We start from the raw sequence: 22,210 nt of genomic DNA on the forward strand, positions 1-22,210 counted from the left end.
GACTTTGACATCACTGATCCCCCCCCCCCTCCCCAACACACACACCTTCAACACAAACGAGAGAGAAGGGAAGACAGAAAAAGACAAAAACAAGGGAGCGAAGGAGAGAAAAATCAAAGAGGGCGACGTTAAAACGGAAAAAGCTGGAAAAGAAAGGAGTAAAATAGGAGGAGAGGGAGCAAGAGAGATTGACAGGGTGATTTTTATTTTCACAACTCCATAATTGGCCAGTTCAAAGGCGGATGAAAAAAGGAAGCATTTGTTTTTAATTCCGCGGGCAGATATGAAAGGAGCGACAAACTTTTATGAGTTCCCCAAAAATTAAAGACAGGCTCTTTTCACATTCAAAGAACAGGGTGTTTTTTACGGCCGAGAGACCACACAAAAAGAGCTGATAGCAAAGCCCACCCCTCCCATCCGCTGCAAACATGAGTTGACTGACTGCGAGATGCCGAAAGAGAGGGGTTTTGGTGTGCAACACAGAGAGAGGGAGTGAGTGCATGCAAGAAAGGGAAAAAAAAAAAGAGGCTGTATCCATACATCCATTAAACAGCCTTGCTAATAAAGCCTGGTGGCAAGCCATCTTTTGTACTGTAACTCAGAGAAACCCTTTACCAAACTCCTACACCAGGGAGCATGAATATTTCAGTGGCGTCTGATCCACGGAGCATGTGAAGCTCTTTTGCCCCCACATACACAAACAGCCTGACAAAAAAATAAAAATAATGAGCTTCAGAAAAAAAAAGTGGAACCTAGTGGCACAGAGCCTCTATTAATCAGTAAAAAGCAGTGCAAGTGAAGTTCAGAGATGCGTGCATGCATGTCCGCAAACACAATGCGGTTTCAATCACTGTCACTGATGAATTTCTCTTGAGATGACGAAGGTTTGACGAGACACTCGACTTGTCTTTTCTGGTGTTTCTACGTGCCAAAATAACCAGTACTACACAATTTTCAACAGTTATACAACTAGTGAAGAGGGTTACTGATACGCATCGAATGTCGATTCTCAAACAAACAATTGTAAAATGAGAAAAACATGGGGATTTTAAGTCATTCGAGACTAAACGAGCTTCAAATGACACTGGGAATGAGAATACACAAAATGAAGCAAAAAACATTCAATGAAAAGGAGTGCAAAAAAAAAAACAACTAAACTGGTACAAGAGCGTCAGCTATATTGTCAAAATAAAGCAGGATTTAAAGAGGCCGCTGGAGGGTGATGGAGGTCACAGCCGGGCCTGGAGACATAACATACAGGAAAAGTGATGACAACTGTGATGCGAAGACAAAACACAACATTGCACTTCATTTACACGTGCCCTCAGGATCCTCTCAACAGGTGCTACTGCTGGATTGCAGAATAAATGTGCATTAAAAAGTCAAGAAATAACACTCGTGTGTTCAAGCCTGTTTAACGCCAGCTCAAAAAGGATCATTTTTAGGATCAAACTTGGCATTGTATATTACGAAAATTGTTGATGAATTTTACATTCATGCATTCAGTAGATGGTTTAATCCAAAGCGACTTACAAAGAGGAACAAAAGTAATTATTCAACCATGTTCGTAATACAATATTATGACAGCATTTCTCGAATACACACAAAAGCAATTTCATTTGGGCGTTCTAGCCAGAATTTCAAAGTCTCCTACTATGAAGACATTGCAATTAACGAATTTCAGTGGGTCGTTTGACGTTAATATTTCGGGGTTGGTTAAATGCCCCATGGAGGCAAACCTTTGAAAATTAACCTAATAACACTGCCAGCCTGGTTTTCTTTGTACATCCGACACATGGATTCAATATGACTGTGGTAACCAGCCGATGTAAACAGAGTATCAATGGCCCTCTGTTTCAAAACCCTGGGTCTGTACCAGTGCACTTCAAAGGGCCGTGGGTTGCTGAAATCTGCGAGGTCTAGGCCACGCTGGTGTTCAGACCTGCTCAACAGATGATATGGCTACTTGTTTGCCCCTTATCACCCACGTGTGGGTGCGGTTCGCTTTGCTTGCCTTCATCAAAAGATGCCACGCGTTTAAAGTACGTGCTAAGAGCGTCAGGAAGGCATATGGGTGAGTTTAGATGTTCAAAAGTGTAGATTATGATGTAAATAATAATGCTAATACTGAAAACTATGAAAGTGTGCTATACAAAAACCACACACAAGGGCTGCTGGGAACTGTAGTTTCTTCGAATGGTGCAGAAAAGAGTGAGAGTAGATGATCCAGCTGTGTGAAATCTCTTTAGGCAAAGCCAGGGTTTGGGGGGGTTTGTGATTCCACGGCATGTCCACGCCAAGAGATCCGTCACATCCCACATCAAAGCAGGCCGAGTGCGAGTGTATATCTTGGGTCGGTTCTTCCCGAGCTCCACTGCCAGAGGCCAGTCAGGTTGGGGGAGGTATACGGCACAAGGACAGAAGTTGCTCCACCAGTAGCTCCAGCAAATGTACTACAGTAGCCATTCATACATATGGAGAGCAAGCTACCCATCAAAACAGCCTAGTTGAAAGTAAGGTAGAATCCTTCAAAGCGTCACTGCAATCAACATACTGTATGTCTACTTAAATAATAATTTAACCTAATTTCCATGCATGCATTTAATGGCTTTGTTCTAAATTTTCTGCTCTTCTCTGAGACTTTTGCACACCAAACGTGAATATTTGTCACAAACACGTTTTTGAAATAATATGCTATTTACAATGTTGCCCAATGACATAGTTTGTATCAATGATAGCAACTTCACAACCAAATATAGAAAAGCTTTGAATCTGAAATCGCAGCTAAAACAGAAAAAAAAGCGGTGTGCAAACCACTATACAGGAGTAAATTTGGTTGATATTCTATTATACATGGGGAAATTAGATTTTCGTTTAACTAATATTTGCTTACTTTTATGAGTAGATCACTAATTTCCCTTATTGTTATAGTTTCGAAACGTGAAAAAGCCTTTCAGGACGTTTATATAAAGGCATTAACTAACTTATGGGTCACAGGTCAAACATGTAACATCTCAAACACTTAGTGAGACGAAACTTTGCGCTCGAACTTTAAATAATCCAATTTAAGATGAAGAAACGAAAGAAAGGGGATGAAGAACAGATTAAACAATTCAATGAAATCCAGGACCCCATTCACCCCATTCTTCTCTCCAACTGATTAAAAGGGGCCAGAGATAAGCGGAACTACATGAAACGTCCCGGCGCGAGGGAAATCATTTCAAAAGGAGGAAATGCCTAGGTTGTCTTAATTCCCAATTCACCATTTCATACTAATGTTAAAATATTATAACTTCAAAGCTACAGGCACCAGAGACAATGCAGCCCCAGTGTTTACCTGGAAACATTATCTGCTGACCCCAAGTTAGTCATCTCAAAGGAACCCTGGATGCCATTTCCAGATGTCGTCTATCAGATTAGAGCAACATGTAAAGCTTTCATGGATCACTAAGCACCATGATGCCAATATCCACTACTGCTGGGGGGCTGGAGAACATTGTACTCGTACGGTTGGTTGGCGTTTCACCAGGTAGCAACAACACACACTCAAAAAAATGCTGACCACCAGAATATTGTCTGTTTCATGACTGGGAGGGAGTTCAGGCACTGGAATGTCATAGCCAATGGAAATCAATCCAAACTTCAGGGGAATGAAGGGGGGGGAGGGAGTAAAAAAAAAAAGAAGATGCCTTTGATCTCGCAGAAAACCGATCCCAGGCCTTGGAGATACTGTGTCCGAATATTTGAGCCACCGCAAAGGAGAGAAAGAGACAACAGACGGAGGAGTTCGAGGAAAAGGATCTGGCGTGATTGCGGTTTTATTTGCACACAGAGTGAAAAAGAGAAATTCGGGTAAGTTGCAAATGGTCGCACATTCTGCAACAACTCTGCAAAATCATTGTAAAAGTGCGAGTGGAAATAATCTGCTATTATTTGTGGATTTTTTTTTTGTAGGCTTTAAACCCACAAAGGATGTTCCAAGTGACTACCTTGCTGACCCAAAGGCATTTTTTGTGTTTGTGCATCTAAACCACATCTCGTTGTGTAACAATGTATCTGCTTAAGAAGAACTAAACAATAAAGATGTTAACCAAGTCATAACCATTCATCCCAAATGCTTCGATCGATTACAGGTCAATCTTCTGTTTGGTGTCCGTCACCACAGCAAAAACCGAACCATAATCGCACGGCCGCAGACTGATAAAGGAGCTGAATTCAGAGCTGTGCAAACAATGGATGAGATGAGCTCAGCGGAGAAAGCCCTCTCTCTCATCGGGCTCACAGACTGCCTGCAGCGGCCATCTCTTCCAGGCACCAGTACACTGCCAAACAGGGAGTCTTAACCACACAAAAACTACCAAACAGGATTAGGGTGGACAGCTGCTAGCGTATCCACCATCTTTTTTTTTTTTCTTCAAACCCCCTCCTTCCATCAGCGGTTGCTTTATAGAATAACCAAGAGGGTAAACGTCTGTAAGTTCTATACATTTATCCAAAAGAGTGCACGTCCTTTCAAAACAATCATACAAATATCGCTGTTTTTTTTTTTTTTTAATCTGCCACACTGAAAAGACAGTACGAGCAGATATGGATATGGGTCACAGCATTAGTCACAGACACGCCGCCAAGCAGCAACTAACGTCATAACCCAAAGCTGCACGCTACAATGAGGGAAGATATAAAGTTATGAAAAATGTCACTGGTGGACGGCGAGGGATCGGCACGGGAAAACACTCACCGTTCTGGGAATGGGAGGCGAGAGAGAACCGTTGTTCATGTAGGAATCATTGTTCATATTGGTCATCATGATGTATCCTGGGTAACTGGGGTACGGGTGGCCTTTGCTGTACATGTCCTGGTGCTTTCCTGTGAGAGAATAAAATTCAACCGGAATTAATAAGAATTCCTAGGCAAGATTTACATTTATTTGAACTAATACTTGATGTGATCCAGTCACAAAAAAAAAAAAAAAAAAAAAACTTTAACAACGAATCAAAAATGAACTTCCTGAGCAAATGCCACATTTTTTTGCAAATGCACGAAATCCAAGCTAAACAGGAAATCAAGTAGGCATCTAAAACGGGGAAGCCGTTTTGAGGCCACTGAAGTGTTTAGCTGAAAATTAGCATCCTAATTCACAGCAAGCAGAGAACAAAGGGCAAAAAGACAATCAAGTCACTTCACTGTGACCCCGGCGCCCTGCTCGGCGTAAAAAAAAAAAAAAAAGACCCGGGTGCAAACAGAGATCAAATGAACTCCGGGCCATCACAGCAACATGCTGCTCTTGACAATAGAGTCTCAGACGGTGTGTTTGGAGGCCAGCGTGTCACAGGAAGATGGGGCACTTCCCTGGCACGTGTCATTACGTGTCGACAACAAACAGACTGTGGGCTGTGAAATTCCCTTCACAAAGCCATCGTGATCAGTGAAGCGAATCAACAAATTGAAATAATTACCAGCATATTTATTACAAATAATATCTTGTATTCATTTGAATTTTAAAAAAGAGAGACTATATAAACACGTGTGTGAGTGAGTGTGTGTGTGTGTGTGTGTGTGTAAATTGCTTTCTTTGCAAATGTTTTAACATAATAAAATGAAAATGCCATGATTTCGTAAAAGCATGCTTTGAGAATAAAAAAAAGTACATCACTGAATCAAATTATTAATAATAATACGCCATGTTTTTACCCCAAGCCATAGGACTTACCATCGTCCGGATGGTCCCTGTGCTTCTCATGGTAAGAGTCTGGTGTTATTTGGGACTGTCTAGCTGCCTGTTCAAAAATGTAGGAGAGAGATATTAACAGCTTAAATTCTGATGTGCAACTCGTTTATGTTTTTCAAGGATTCTTGCTATCTGAAGAAAAAAAGCTGACAAATAAGGCATGCTTTGATCATATTTCTGGTTGAAGGCATCCATAAGGAAAAGATAACTTGAGGTTTTTTTTATTATACATTGATTAAACTCAGTCATTTTCTCTCTCTGCTGTGGAGTCTAACCACAAATGTGGTCGGTATCTTAAGGAAGGAAAAAGAAAGGCTTCGCTACTATTCTCGTTCACTCCGCATTATGAATCAGAAGTGCCGGGAAATAAACTCCATTTGGAGTTCAGCTCCCTCTGGGTGCCTTCCAGCAGAGTGAGGATCGGCACCGCTTTCCCAATTAACACTCAGCCCATCAGTTTGTTCTTTCCCATGTCATGCTGTAACCCTGCATGCCGTCGATGCCAGGAGGAAATACATTTCATTAATAAAGCCAAGCATCTGCTTATTCTTCAGTTCATTTTACTTGATTCACATGACCAAGTAATGGGAATTTATTGTTTATTTTTTTTAAGCAGAAAAAACACAAAATTCGGGGTCAGCTAAACGGTCTCACAAAATTCATTTTTGGATAATTATTTACTCTTTGTGTGAAATTACAGTATGCCATTTGTAAGAGGACAGGCATATTAATTTGTCGCCATCATAAATGGGGTGTGCTGATTTTTAATACATATTAATAATGTATATTAATCAAAATAAAGCATATAGCAGAATATTGTAAAAAAAAAACAATCAGAGGTATAATGAGCTGTTTCAGAAATATTAAAATATGTGCATATTGCAACATATTATCTGTCAGACTTTACTGTAGGCTACTGGATAATTAATATTAATCAGAAAAATTGCAATAATAATAACAACAACATTTAGCATTGTTATAGTATTGCAATATTATATTTACAGTATTGTTTAATAACTGTTCAACATAAATTGTTGAATAAACTGAATAATAGGCTTTATCTTAGTACAACTTCAAATAAATATATAGAATAGCGAGAAAATATTCATAAGCAAAGCCTTTGAAAATTAAATAACGACTGTGGGTTAAAAAGGAATATTGTTATTGATTATTTGAATGAATACTCTTATAAAAAAATTGAAACATTGAATCATTTCTGTGCTCAATGAAGAAAAATATGACCATCGAGGCCCTTTTAGTGTTTTTTTTTCTCTCTCGCTTAAATAAGGACTGTGGGTCAAAATCAGTTTGTTGACTTTAACACGTGTAGCTCTACCATTTAAACCATCCACACACACACACACACACACACACACACTTAATTTTGAAAACAAATCCCAACTTCCCAACAGCTGGACACGAAGTTTGACGGAGACCTTCACGTGGGTCTGAGGAGTGAGTTACTCACGTCGTGACTGTTACTGTTGGGACTGATTTCGGTCTCGTTGACCAGAGATGACTTGATCTCCGCTAAGTCTCCCTCCTCCTCGGAGTGGTTGATCTCCGCGAAGATCTGCTCCTTGTGCGGGTCTCCCTCGTCTTTGAACGGGATCATTTCATCGGTGGCGCAGAGCTCCGGGTCCCCGCCGCCTCCTCCACCTGACAACTGCGGCATTTCTCGGGTGATTGAAAGTCCTCCTCACCCTACAAACGCCCGGAAAGCGAACGCGTGCAACAGAAACCCCCGTATACTTTCAGCTCGCGCGCACTCCAAACACGCGCGAGAGTGTTTGGTCAACTGCAAGCAAGAGCGCGCGACCGGTGAAACACTCAAGAATCCAGACGGGGAAATAATGTAGCGGCGTTGAATGTTGAAGAAGAAAAAAAGAAGAAGAAAAAGTTAAAGTACAGTTCCTTGGGTATTTTTAAAGCTATAGCGTCAGAAGTTAAGGCTCAAATAAATGCAGGACGGTTGTGACTGTTGAAAAAAAAAATCCCGACTCCAAAAAAAAAAGTGCTGGAGTTCAGATGCTGTGTGTCATTCCCGTTTTGTTTGTTGGGTAAAAAGGTGTCCCTCTTCAGAAATGAGCTCAGCAGAGACTGAGAGTAATGTTGGGCTGGAGAGAGTGTATGCTGTACTCCTCCCCCTGATCTCTGACTGACTATAGAGATGAAAGAGAAGCCGCCGCTGTGATTGACACCTCACACACGCACGCACATGTATTGACTGACACCAGAGGAAAGTAAAGGGGGATTTTATACAGTTCGTCCAACAAAAATGGACAGAGAGCAGACAAAATGTGGAGGTTCATTTTTCAGATTCATTTTTAGGGCTATTGAAAACAGTGTCGTAACAACGTCAGTTTAACCAATTAGAAAAGAGCTTCAGGATCATACATAAGCGGTGTAAAATATTTAGGATTTACAGGAAACATCATGTGAACATTGTATTGAATGTTGGATGACTGGTTTCATGTAAATCAGTTTAATTCGATATATATAGCTAATATCATCGTAATGTTTGAAACACTTATATTGGAACCACAAAGATGCACTACATTGTATACTCATCTTATGATTTTAAATATGTTTTATGTATTTATATCTTTGTTTCCACGTGTTTGAATCGAAATGATTATAATTAAATATGTGGGATGGCGGATAACATAACTGTTATATAACATATAATTATTAATAATTATTTCTGAACAAGTACATTTGATTACCACAACAAATTCAATATGTAATTTTTCTTAGTGTTATAGTAAATAGTATCAACAGCATCCTTAGTTTGGATTTATAAACAAACAAAAAAATAGGAGACAAATATTAGAATATTATATAAAAATTTTAGACACGTTTTTGCAATTATGAAATGACCATAATAAATGGTCATTTAAATAGAAAACAAAAATGCTAAAAAAAAAAAAATGAAAACACCTTTTGGCCTATAATCATTGATCTGCATTAGCTTGCAAAGGGTGAAATCAAATATGCAAATGCATGAATCGTTTTTAATGCATGCTGTATAATAATAGAGGATGAGATTGCGTTTGAAAAGATCTATAAAGTTGTTTTATCTCGTAGTCATCTTATTAAATACATTTTCTCATGCATGCTTGATTTAATGAATACTTGAGGTTGACCCGACTGCTTCTTTTGTTCGCAAGGTAATCTAAATTAAAATTTTGTATTCAATTAAGCTTATTTATAAAACATACACTGTATAATCATCCAATGTTTGATATGCCATATGGGGTCGTGTAGGCTACATAACGAATTATTTCTATCTAATATGAACCGTTGCAACAAAAAAAAAAATCATATTGTGTAACATGCTCTGAAATTTGACGATAAATATTTGTGAGAAATAGGCTATATTTAATTAATCAATGACAATTACATAATAATCAATTGTGCAATTTTGCTTTAAAAAATACTTAGGCTATAACAGATATCGTTATCAGCAGATTTTAATTGAAAACATTAATTAACATATTAAGCAGATTTTATGAAATTGTTGCGATGAATAAAGCAAATGTAAACAGCTGCAAAATCTGCTAGCAATATTTAAATAGGCTATATAAACCCAGATAAATGCAAGGAGCCCTCCCTCAGAGTAGTAGAAAGCAAGAAAGGGGAAGAAAAACATTGGGAAGTGTTTCTGCGGCTTGCGTGAGAATAAGTTTGGAGTAGGAGGCAGATCTTTATAAAGCAGACGGGGGAGGGGTCAGTGGGCGGAGCCACGGCTGCCTTTGATCTGGCGGCGGCGGCCTCTTTCATCCATACTCTTTGTATGACCATATATGGTGTGAGGATGGAGTCGCGCCAATATTTCCACGCGCTCCTTCATCCCAGCTGAGAGGGAAAGCGACGGTTCTCTTCCGGGTAAAGGAGACACAGCGAGAAAGATCAAAGGCTTTGGATTTGGAACCCGAATGTGGAATCAAGAGTGAGAGATAGAGATAGAGAGAGAGAGAGAGAGAGAGAGAGAGAGAGAGAGAGAGAGAGAGAGAGAGAGAGAGAGAGCGAGAGAGAGAGAGAGAGAGAGAGAGAGTGTGTGTGTGTGTGAGAGAGAGAGAGAGTGTGTGAGAGAGAGAGAGTGTGTCTGAGAGAGAGAGAGAGAGAGAGAGAGAGAGAGAGAGAGAGAGAGAGAGAGAGAGAGAGAGAGAGAGAGAGAGAGAGAGAGAGACGGGACTGGCCGCATTCCAGAGTGTAGCGGAAAGCTGAGCCTTAAACACACACACACTCGCGCATTCACTCACTGAGACTGGCTCCCGGGATAACAATCGAACCTTTCAGTTTTTAAATGAAATGTATGCACAGCAGGACAGATTTGTTGTTATTGTAAACTGTGTGGATTTATTTTAATGCATGGTTATTTAAATGTAAGGCTCCATATGAAATACATTAAGGCTGTAATTCCACAGCTCTGAGACAGCTAAACATTTATTATTTTAAAATGATTATTAAGTGTGTCTGCACTGACCAGATTTGTTATTTAGTCAAGCAAAAAAATGTTTTTTTTTAGTGGCAGAAAATAAAATTCTAATTCAATTTTTATACAATGCATGTTAGAATTCTGTCCTCAGTATTAGCAAAACTACATATTGATTCTATTCGGGACAGGTAAATGTGAATGAATAGAGATTGTAAAGAAAGGACAAATGGGAAATTTGCTGCTTGAAAACAAAATGACAGGTACACACACACACACAAACACACATTAACCTGACAGACTGGTTTCTATATATGACAATCTAACCTTTATTTATTTTAATGCATGATTGTTTTAATGTGATGCTGCATATGAAATACATTACGGCTGCCAGAAAGCTCAAAACAGGCATTTTTGAACTGCACTTTTTAAAAAGACTAGACATTATCAGGATTTTTAACTTCAAATTTAGAAATTATTGATGTATTTATAGTAAAATGTAGGTCTAATTAAGGTTGGGCGTACAAAAAAATAAAATAATTCTGTCATCAACATTGGCAAATCACAGTTTGATGGCCAGAACAAAAAATCTGAAAAACTGTTATTTCCAGGAGGCAAATGACTTTAAATAAAGTACAGTATCTGGCATCATAAATCAATTGTTTAATAATGAAGTGAAGTGTATGAATGCATTTTCCTGGTTAGTCAAAGCTGATTCTTTGAATGGGAATGCAGCTCTGTGTGTCTAGAATATACAGTCATTAATTAGAATAAAAATCCAAATCAGCTTATTTCATAACATGAGGGTATCTGACCTCATGGCAAGGACAAGAACATAATACATAAAACTATCCACATTTCAGTGAGACTTCAAAGAAAAACACACTGCTTATACATCATTTAAGAGCCGAACATTGCGTCATCGCTGGTCCTTCAACTGTTAGCAAACATAAATTTACATAAACATAGTTAAGAGCAGTGTTACATGTGAATGCATAGCTCTTGCCTAGTATTTTTCTTTTACAGTAGTTTTACAGCGCAATAATTGCCTTCAAAAAAGAGAAATATCGTGAAAGAGAAGATCATTTGCATTTCCGTCTTAATGAGTTTGCAGAAGTGACCCCTCTGGATCAAACATGAAAAGGAAAGTGTCCTGCTGTGTCCTGACCTGAATTTAGTTGTCTCTCACTCTTCTACTGCATATTGAATATTATATAACCTTGAAGGACCAGGAATGTATCCACAACACAGCATAATTTATCAGAGCGCCGCTAATCTAGACGGGAATTAGACTGTTGGGTTCAGAAGAGAAGTTCAGAAAACATTGCCCTCTTGCTGTGACGCTCATGCATGCATTGCTATTGATCAGGAACTGTGGATTAATAATTTGGTTTAACTGTAATCTGAGGATGGGAATGATCTATATAACGAAGGGAAAATTTGCTGATTTGGCCTTTGAATTATTCAAATAGTTTCAATACGATATTGACCGTAGATCATTAAAAAAAAAGTGCTAACGTATTTAATCATATTATTTAGTCTGTAATCTTAAAATCATAAAGAGGCCATTATGCCAGTCTTTTGTTTTTGGGCTCTACTAGAAAAGGTTTTCATGCTTGAATTTTTTTTTTTGCAGCACCTCTCTTCCCAGTCTGTCAGTAACGCTCTGATTAGTTTCTGTATCTATGAAGCCCCTCCTTCTGATAAGCACGCTGTGTTCTGATTGGTCGGCTGGACGAGTGTGTTGTGATTGGTCAACCGCTTCCAGCGTGTTTGGGAAATGTAACGCGCTTTCAATACACTACTAACTAACTCAACCAAGCCCCTTTATTTTGCATATGCCTTAGCCGGGGAATATTTAAATGAAGAATATGTGTTTGTTCCCGGAAGAAAAGTTGAGACTACAATCGGGGCGTTTCAGGGAGTTCAGAAACTGCGCACTGATATAGAGAATAACTCCCTTTGGAGTGACTTTGCAGACCTTTTTCATGCTCAAACAGCAACATTACACACTCAAGGAATAATGTGATTTGCTAGTTCACATTTTTTGTGAACTAGCATTCCTGGTCCTTTTTTTGACATCACAGCTGAGCTCAGAACAGTCACTAGTAAAGGGCCAGGGATTGTGCATTTGTTTTTGGTGTGTCATCAGCCAATCCTGTCATGACGTCATTTATGTCTCAGACGACCCAAAGATAGCAGGATGCGAGTCGTGTACTTCAGGGCGGCATAACGCAGGTATATATTATTTTTTTATCCGAGGGGGGCAAGTTATTATTCCAATATCTTTGGAATAATATGCACTGATGAATCATTCACAATAACTCCATAAACATGTATTAAAAAACTGATCAATTTTGATTTCATGTTGATTTTGCATTTACCTTGATACAGAACCACTATTTCACAGTATAGTACAGTTCAGTGGAACCTCACTCTTTGCAGCCGCGATAAAGCTGGCAGCCGATCCAGCGGTTCTTCCACCTGCTTCAGTTCTGACAAACCCCCCTGAATCGAAAATTATAGCTGTGAAGCTCCCAGTCACCGCCTAATAAACGGCAGGAAACAAACATCACATTAAGATGAAAAGAGCATACAATTAAAGTTGAGAGGGGCGAAAGAAAGCCATTTATCAGTCAGAAGAAGAAGAGTTAGAGGTGGCGGAGGTTTTGAGGCGAGAGATGGTTTTTGCTACTCTTTTATTGGTGGGAATACAGGTGATGTTCAGAGGAAGGGAAAGTGTCTGGAGGGGATGAGCTGAGCGTTCTGTCCTGTGATCTGCTGATTTATAACACGGCGAGAAGCAGACATACTGTTATTAAAATAAAATCATATTCTGGATGGAGCTGGGGAGGGGAAAAGACCCAACAGGGGGAAATTTGTTATGCTGGGTTATTGAGTTTGGAGCCTTCTGCACCTACACAAATTCACTCTTGGCAAGCCTGTCAAAATACGTAATAAAAATTAAAAGACTTACAAACAATACATCTGTGACCTGAGGGATACATACAGAATGTCTCCCATGGCGTGTGCACGTTTCTAGCCTACATAGGGGTATTTTTCATAAACGTCAGGTATGGGTAAGTTGTCACATTTTCATTTTTAATTTAATTTAAAACTTATACTTCTTTTCTTAGTGGAGCGGCTAAGTGATATAATCGTTCAGTTTATGATACAAGCGTGAAAATTGGCATGAGCAGTCTCCATGGGTCACTTGACAAGAAAATTGTCCGAGCCACTTGAAATTTCAAGATTTTTCATTTTTCAAGATGGCCGACACCTTAGTGGATCAGTTAAGTGATATAGTGGTTTATTTGGTGATACAAGCATGAAAATTGGCATGAGCAGTCTCTGATGGTCACTAGACAATAAGCCACCCACAGCTACTTGAAATTTCAAGATGGCGGCCATTTTTCAAGATGGCCGACACCTTAGTGGAGCAGTTAAGTGATATAGTGGTTTATTTGGTGATACAAGCATGAAAATTGGCATGAGCAGTCTCTGATGGTCACTTGACAATAAGCCACCCACAGCTACTTGAAATTTCAAGATGGCGGCCATTTCTCAAGATGGCCACCACCTTAGTGGAGCAATTAGGCTTAAGAAATCATTTAGTTGGTGATACAAGCATGAAAATTGCCATGAGCCTAATTGCTCCACTAAGGTGGTGGCCATCTTGAAAAATGGCCGCCATCTTGAAATTTCAAGTGGCTCGGACAATTTTCTTGTCAAGTGACCCATGGAGACTGCTCATGCCAATTTTCACGCTTGTATCATAAACTGAACGATTCTGCCAAACATAAGCACTTAGCCACTCCACTATCTGTTGGACAAAATGGACCGCTCTTTTGAATCCTGTTCAACACTGTTTTCTTGAGCATCAAATCATCATATTAGACTGATTTCTGTAGGATCATGTGACACTGAAGACTGGAGTAATGATGCTGAAAATTCAGCTTTGCATCACAGGAATAAATTACATTTTAAAATACATTAAAAGAGACAAAATGTATTTTACCCCTGCGCACAAAAGACTTATTGTGCAGCCGACCCGTAGAGGCAACCCCTGTGCAATTTCCACAGCCTGTGTTTGTCCTCAGACGGGAAGTCCACCAGTAGCCCAGAATGCAGTATCTGTCTTTTCATCCTGCCGCGTTATTGAAGCACACATTGAGTTTGGGTCAAGTCCTGCTGGGAAGGTGTCAAAGGTCATGACCGCCTTACTGAGGAGTCACAGAGCCCAAGTCCTGTCTGTAATCAAACACACACACACACACACATCTCTCAGACAGGTCATCTCCAATGGCATTTAAACAAGAACCATCACTGTCAATATCTCGTCACACTAACAATGAGCAGGAAACCATTACATTCTCACATAAGCAATATTAATGTGTTCACCAAAAAATGTTTTACTCAAACCTCATGTCGTTCCAAACCTGTTTGACTTTCCTTAACAAAAATTAAAGCCATTGGGGTCTAATGTTGTTTTGGACCCCATTGACATTCATTGTATGAAAACTCATTTCATTAACAAACATTCTTTAAAATATCTTCTTCTTTAAAAGTGAATTTAAAAAAAATCCAGAGCTCTAAAATGTTCTAACAATAATGTAAAGTAAAATAAAAAACGCCATTCACCATCCTCCACATGCAATATGAAACTAAAAAAGTGCAAAAGAAGATCAACCTGGATGTTGCTACAATAAGCGCTTCTAAGGAGCTAATGGCTGGACCAAATCTTCAAAAAAAAAGAATTTTATTTTCACATAAATATTCAAAGTGGAGTAAGCCGATAGTCAAACGTTTGGCTACACAAGACTAACCCTGCCTTTGTCTCAGAGGGATTTCCCAGACACAGTTCAGTCCTGATTCAGGTAGGCAAATTGACTGAGTGCTTTTTGGGTTAAAAGAGCCTGTTCAAACAGCTCCAAAGCGACATGCAGGAATTGAAAAAAATGTTAATCTCTGTCAGCAAGTGTCTGGTGTAGAAGACACTCGTAAAACACTTCAATCCAAAGCACTGAAGTCATAGCAGAGAGATATAATAACATAAATGTGCTGTTCATTGATTGCAGCAGGGAAACTCACTTTTACTCACTTTTGATAAAAATAATAAATGTTTCTTGAGCATCAAATCATCATATTAGAATGATTTCTAAAGGATCATGTGAAGACTGTAATAATGCTGAAAATTCAGCTTTGCATCACAGGAATAAATTACTTTTTAAAATATTTTTAAATAGAAAACTGTTATTACTGTTTTCAAAATATTACTGTATTTTTGTATTCCAAATAAATGTAGCCTTGCTTGACTTCTTTCAAAAACATTAAAAAAATCTAACCGACCCCAATCCTTTGAATGGCAGTTGTGTACATTTTTACACAACTAAAACTTTAGTTGGAGTTTGTATTTACCATAGGCTACTTATTTTTGAAAAGCAAAGAAGCCAATTATTGGACTAATAATGGTCAAAACTCCATGACCTCTGCATCATGTTCCTTAAAGCTGTATCCTATGTTGTGCCAAATTACCATTTTTCATAGCTGTGAGATTATAATCTTGTTAGTCATGGTGAAATTATGTGCAAATGTACAGTCTGCTTGCTAGTGTCTGACCCCACCCTCCAACCCCCAGCCCCACCTCTTAAATTAGGCCCCTCCCCTTACACTCCCTGTCTAGTCATTACTTACCTAACCATCTGTCTGTTTAATCCCTATCATCAATGGCCAAGGGAATACTAGAAATCAAAGGGTCCTTTCATGATTTCACAAAACACCACAGCATTGGCTGAGCGGGGTTCTGTAAATATTTGCTGCCTTTCATTTGACGATGAATCGTTCCTTCAACAAGAGGGATTCGTGGGTAAACAGGGAGCATTTCTGGAGGACCCCGTGGCCCCGGCGAGTTTGTTTACAGTGTTTCTGCTGCCGATCATGCACTCCGATGTCCTTCCTGTTTCCCATGGGCCTCTGTTCCATCTCATCGTTCGGCCTTCCTCTTTCTCTATCTCCTCCTCATCGACCCGTCGTCCTTCCTCCCATCCCGTCTCACCACCTCTCGGATCTCCCATGTGCCGTGTCCTTCCTTTGATTTCTCGCCTCACTGCCATAAACATTCCTCCCCAGTGGTCTCCTTCAATTTCTTCATCTTTTGAGCATTTAGCAAACGGCATGACTTTGATAAAGCGTGTCTGGAGAGAACTGATTCAAAAGCAGACAGCGCAGGGTTGGAAAATATTTGCACCCTTATAAACACGCAAACATTCGGTTTATCCCAAGATACTGATTTAGCATTGGTGTTTGTTGTTCATGATGTTCATCCGTCACGGAAGTGTATGTTTTGCCCGAAAGAAACACCTGAAACACACAGATATTTCTTTTTTAGACGTTTACTCATTTAAACTATGATAAAAAATATATATAGGCCTATTTAACAAACGCAAACATTCAGTTTATCCCAAGATACTGATTTAACATTGGTGTTTGTTGATGATGTTCATCCGACATGGAAGTGTATGTTTTGCCCGTAAGAAACACCTGAAACACACACATATTTATTTTCTAGGCGTTTACATTTAAACTATGCTATATGAAGAGTTCAGATGCAAAAGCCTCTAAGTGCCGTGTGAAATTTTCTTCTAGAATGATCATTTTTATCAAGCTCGTATATTTAAGTTCAGTAATTTCCCTTAATTGGCAATGAAAATTGCCTATTAATAGTCATTTAAGTGAAATTACTAAACTTACATATATGAGCTTGATAAAAATTATCATTCTAGAAGAAAATTTCAGATGGCACTTAGAGGCTTTTGCATCTGAACTCTTCATATATAAATATATATATATATTCAGAAAACGCAAACATTCATTTTATCCCAAGATACTGATTTTGCATTGGTGTTTGTTGACGATGTTCATCCGAAATTGAAAAGGATCATGTTTTGCCTGAAAGAAACTCCTGAAATACACAGAATACACATACATTAAGAATCTAGAAAAGATCAGTGTGGTCTAAAAGCTGTCTGCGTAATTATCTTCAATATATGATAATCATCATGGCTCTAAATATAACTTACATTTTTAATCTTAAGTTTCAGATGAATAATAGCAGACAGATAACTGTTGAAATTTAAGTCAATATCAAAGCTAATTTTCAACATGATGTCAATTTACCTGAATTCTGATTCAAAGTTTTAAAAATTTAGGTTCTTAAGGGCCCCATTGCTAACAGACCACTGGAGAAACCAATAGACCCATCGGAGGAGACTCTATACCCCAGTGCACATCAGCCTCCATCGCCATCTGACACAGGATCATCGCCCCTGATACGCTGGGCCCCTGAGGGGATCGTGGAGAGCTAGTGGATTGGATCCCAGGGGTGTCCAAAATGAATCCAACCTAATCCAACCCCATCCGCACGCAGCGCAATTTTGCTGTCTGTTCAGCTCCACTGTGCTGTTTTTGAAATGGACCAAAGCTCACTTTCTTTTCCTATATGAAGCAGAGGGTCATCTATGAAAGAGATTTTTTTATTATTAATTTTCTATACATTTTATATCACATACAATGAACATACAAAATGCTGGGTGTCAAACTAAAGAAAAATGACTGTAAAGAAAAGCACATTTAGACATTCATGTTTGTTTGTTCAGATGAATTAAGTTAAAAAGATGCAAAAGCCTGGACAAAATAAATATGGTGGGCTTTGGAAGTGCTGAAAAGCAAATTCTTTGTGGATTAGTGTATTCATACTTTACAGGTATATTGACAGTGACATAAGTCAGTGTGTCAGGCAACCCAAGTCGAGATCCTTTCCTGATCCTTCTCCAACAGCTTACTGTCCTTAAACAATTCTTCTTAATAATTGATGGAGTGTGTATTCATCAATATCTACAAGTTCTTGACCAAAAACTGATGCACCTCTTGGTGGAAATAAATGTTGTGAAGTCTCCTCTAGCACATCCCAAAGACTTTCAGTGAATTTAAGGTCTGAACTCAGAGGTGCCAATTCATGTGTGAAAATGATTCTTCATGCTCTTCCTAAACATTTTTTCACAAGTCATCCTGGAATATGGCCATGATGCGTCCTCCTACATGGTTGTTTAAGAAATGAAAAACTACACAGACAGCTGCATCTCAGACAGCGCGCCACTACCGAACTGAGATCTCTTTTGTGTCTTATCGCACTTAAATGGACAAATGGTGATTAATTGGTGATTATCCTCTTAAGCCCAGTCTTAACTAAATTTAAAAAGTCTTAATGAATGTAAACAGTTGGGAGAAAATCTGATGCGTGTCAGATCTGTGCATTTGGTCTTAAAGTGACAGTAGCTTATATACTTGCTGCTATCTTGTGTGATTAATGTTAATTAAAGAACAAAAGAAAAAGTCTGCTCGAATCTGGTCTTGACTAAACTTCTTTAGGATTAATATGTATTTAACTTATACTATTTCATACCTGAATACTGTTAGTGTAACGGTGTGGTGGTAGTTGAGGGCACAAGACGAAGATGGGGGTATAACACAATGTTTACTGGTAAAACTCAGACAGGATAAAAAACCACAACTAACATTAACGAGAACCGACAAGGGACTGAACAGAACAGGGAGTATAAATGCACAGGGTGAAATCATGGAACTAACTAGACACAGGTGGAGGAAGATTAACTAATCAGGGATTAACAAGAACATAATTGTGACATTACGCCCCTCTCGGAAAGGCGTGTCCTCGCACCGTGATGGCAACAAAGTTAAAAAACAGAAAAAGGGCGGAGGCTCAGCAGAGGGTGTGGAGATGGGGACGGACTGGATCCTGGAGGCATCGGCCAGAGGCACCATGGTGGTGCAGACGGGGGGAGGAGCCAGGGTGGAGCCAGGGTGGAGCCTGAAGTAAGTGGCAGGATGACACCTGGGAGCCGATCGACGGCGGTGCAACGTGGGTGGCAGAGGAGTCTGCGGAGCTGAGTGGCTGACGGATCATGACAACATCGCCGACCCGAAAGACGGGAGCTGAGCCGCTGACTCGCGGGACTGAGGCGGTGACGTGGGGACGGATGACCGGGGTGACGATGTGGTGAGGGAGGCCGGTGGGGAGGGTGGTCTGGGTGAGGGTGCAGCCTGAAGCCCGGAAGTCTGTGGCTGCAACTGGGCGTCGACCGCCGAAGGCCGACCTGGAGTGTCAAGCGAGCCCAGCGGAGCTTCTGGGCAGACGGACCACGGAGGCGATGAAGAAGTGGTGGGTCGAGGTGAGGGCGACGGGCTGACAGGACGAGGTGGTGGTGTGGGCCTGGAGGCCTGAGGTGCAGCTGGGAACTCGGACGTCAGGCATGGATACAGGCTGTAGGTTTCCGGACAGGACCGGCGAGGAGGATGAAGACTCAAGGGTGGGGACTTGGGAGGGAACTGGATCCACGGACCACAGGTCTATAAGGTCCAGGTCCGCTCCTGGCTCTGAGGTGGACTGACCTGCCTGCGACCTGACCTGTTTCTCCCAGTTGACACAGCAACACATAACCGGCGTTATCAGAAATCTCCACTTTGGCCAGAGTTTTTAGAAACAATTGTTTTCAGTGATTACTTCTTATTTCATTACTGACTGTTTACTTGTCTTTATTTAACATTATTTATTAAAAAACATATTTTTTATTTTATTTTTAGCTCCTTAGCGTTGAGCCCTGTGTGTTTATATATAGAGTCCCTTTTAAGATCTGCCTCTTTTGTTATAAAAAAGTTACAAAATCTGTTATGGAGAAAAAACTAAATAATGTATAAACTCCGGACCACCAGGAATGTCACTTGGCCCATCTTAAATCTCAAAGCTGTAGCCAGGCGTGGTGCGACGTCATAGTACAACCATTGCAGTGTCCGTAGATCATGGCTTAAGCCGCCAGAACGTAGGTAAAGGTGCTTACATGCAGAGCGAAACTGGAGTAAAAAAACTTGGGCCAATCTGGTTCTGCTCAAACAGTTTATGATCTTCACCGGATAAATAAACACAGTTTAAGGTGTTTACACGACCCTAAACGGTTATTAAACGGCATAATCGGTGCATGTAAAAACACTCAGTGTGCTCAGCTCACCTTTACCCAAGCGCATTCCACCTTACGACCCTGTCAAAAACAGCTCACAACTAAGCGTCTGAAAAGCATTTTTTTCACGGTAAGTGATAGAATCAGAAATCACATTACGGGAATCTTCCTCTAATCTGAATATTCCAGGACTTTCTTTCCCCCATTTCTAACGAGGGTACAGTGTGTATTCTGGGAGGATGAGTGTCTGGCTGATGCTGGTGATTTGTTGGAAGGCTCCATTGTCCCATGTTAATGATGTCCCTTTGTGAGAGACGGGGATGAGGGCTGAAGACGTTGCCCGTGGTAAGGGAGCGGGCGGCTGAGGGTCTTAGTGTGACTGGCAGCTGGAATAATCCTCCCTTTGTACCCTCTGAGGGGCTCTACGAGTGTGCCCCATCGCTTCAGACCAGCCAGATGGAATCACAGAGAGCGAGCGACAGAAAGTATTCAAAGCCACACAAAAGCCTTCAGGCCAGACCACGTTTAGCTTATCTTAGGTTTGCTTTTCGCGTGGCGCGGCGCTCAAAGTCTTTGGTCGGGTACGGCAGTGGCGTAGTCAGTGCGGTCGGCCCGAAGCGTGCCAGAGAGCCCTTTGATTGGAGCGTGTCTCTTTGTGGACTCAACTTCTTAGTAAACCTGTGGTAACTCAAACCATCCAACAGACTTTATTTATTTACGCTTCAGGCCTCAGAATGATATACAAGTGTGTTTTACAAGAGTTATATAAGAGTTGTTCTGTTTTAGTTCGGTTGACATGGATTCCCTCCAATTGTGTTTGGCTTGGCCATGTGATGTGGTTCCTTCCCAGCAGTCTGTGCAGTTACGGCTCGAAAATGTCAAAGACGTGATCTCCGGCAGACGCAACGGCAATTGCACATTCTGTTGGCGGTTTCGCCCATCATTAGATCTGAGGAATATTTGGGATCACCATTGTTTGTGCATGGCAAGCAATCTATCTTGATGTTCATATTTAGATTGCAACCGAAACCCCTAAAACTCCTAAAACATATTATGATCCCCCTGAAACCCAAATGTAGATGGCAGCTCTTTGATTTCCAGTGAATGAGCCTCCTCACTCCAAACTTCAAATGAGACATTAAGCAAAGGGATTTGATGTGAAACAAACTCCATTGATCTTCTAGCTTTCTTCTTAATTTTTGACGAAACTGTTGGATTAGCACCAAAAACTTTTCGAAAGCCTTCAAAACAGTCATTAATTCCAGCTCGGTAAATCCAGTTCCTGTGCCGAATGCTATTGAATGCGGTGGAATCCCCTCAATTCAAACATAATTTCCCAAAACATTGAGATACACGAGTTCCTCGCAAGCGAGCTAATCGTTTGCTCAAATGGCAGATGGGAACGATTATATATATTTAGAATCAAACATACAAACAGAGAAGCTCAAAATGAACGCTAATACACACTTTATCATGGAAAATGTGAACAAAACGTCAACATATCCATGCGTTTTAACATAATCTCACCAAATCAGAACGAATCTGCATATTGTGTGTGCCGAAACAGACCGTCCGAGTCATGAATGGCTGTTTTGGGGTATGAATCCATTGCCTGTTGAATAAATTGGTCAGAGAAAAAAGAAAATAAGGGTTGAGAGATGTCTTGCTTGAGTGTACAAATCCCACTGAAGGGGCAACAGTAGCTTTGAAATGAGACTCATTCTTCTGTGTGTGTGTGTGTGTGTATGTGTGTGTTTTGCACATGTATAATGAAAAGCAGTTAGTGAGTGGACCATATCCTTTGCCCTGAGTGGCTCTGGCGCAGGCTCTCTTAATTTAAGAGGGGATTAGGCTTGTGGAAGAACACTACACCCTCCCTCTCTAATTGGAGATGGCTAATAGCTGGACTCCTTGAAAACTGAGCCTTTTATCTTCCCAAGCTGAAACGGACTTAAAACATAGAAAGAATTACAATATATCCATCCGAGCATCGCACATGATTTCGCTGGCTGA

At 40.2% G+C, this 22,210-nt stretch overlaps 1 protein-coding gene across 3 annotated transcripts in view; it reads right to left on the reverse strand.

The window, feature by feature from the left end:
• lef1 (lymphoid enhancer-binding factor 1) overlaps positions 1-7,960 on the reverse strand; it is a 42,337-nt gene extending 34,377 nt beyond the window's left edge. For all 3 annotated transcript variants that reach the window (XM_081360921.1, XM_081360920.1, XM_081360919.1), the window contains exons 1-3: positions 7,197-7,960; positions 5,711-5,777; positions 4,739-4,866 (exon numbers count right to left, since the gene is read on the reverse strand). In XM_081360921.1, coding sequence (XP_081217047.1) covers positions 4,739-4,866; positions 5,711-5,777; positions 7,197-7,403 — 402 coding nt within the window. In that variant the 5' untranslated portion in view covers positions 7,404-7,960. The remainder of the gene's footprint in view (positions 1-4,738; positions 4,867-5,710; positions 5,778-7,196) is intronic.
• Positions 7,961-22,210: the final 14,250 nt, after the last annotated feature.

Source organism: Scardinius erythrophthalmus (assembly GCF_964197995.2).
Source record: "Scardinius erythrophthalmus genome assembly, chromosome: 3".
Lineage (NCBI taxonomy): Eukaryota > Metazoa > Chordata > Actinopteri > Cypriniformes > Leuciscidae > Scardinius > Scardinius erythrophthalmus.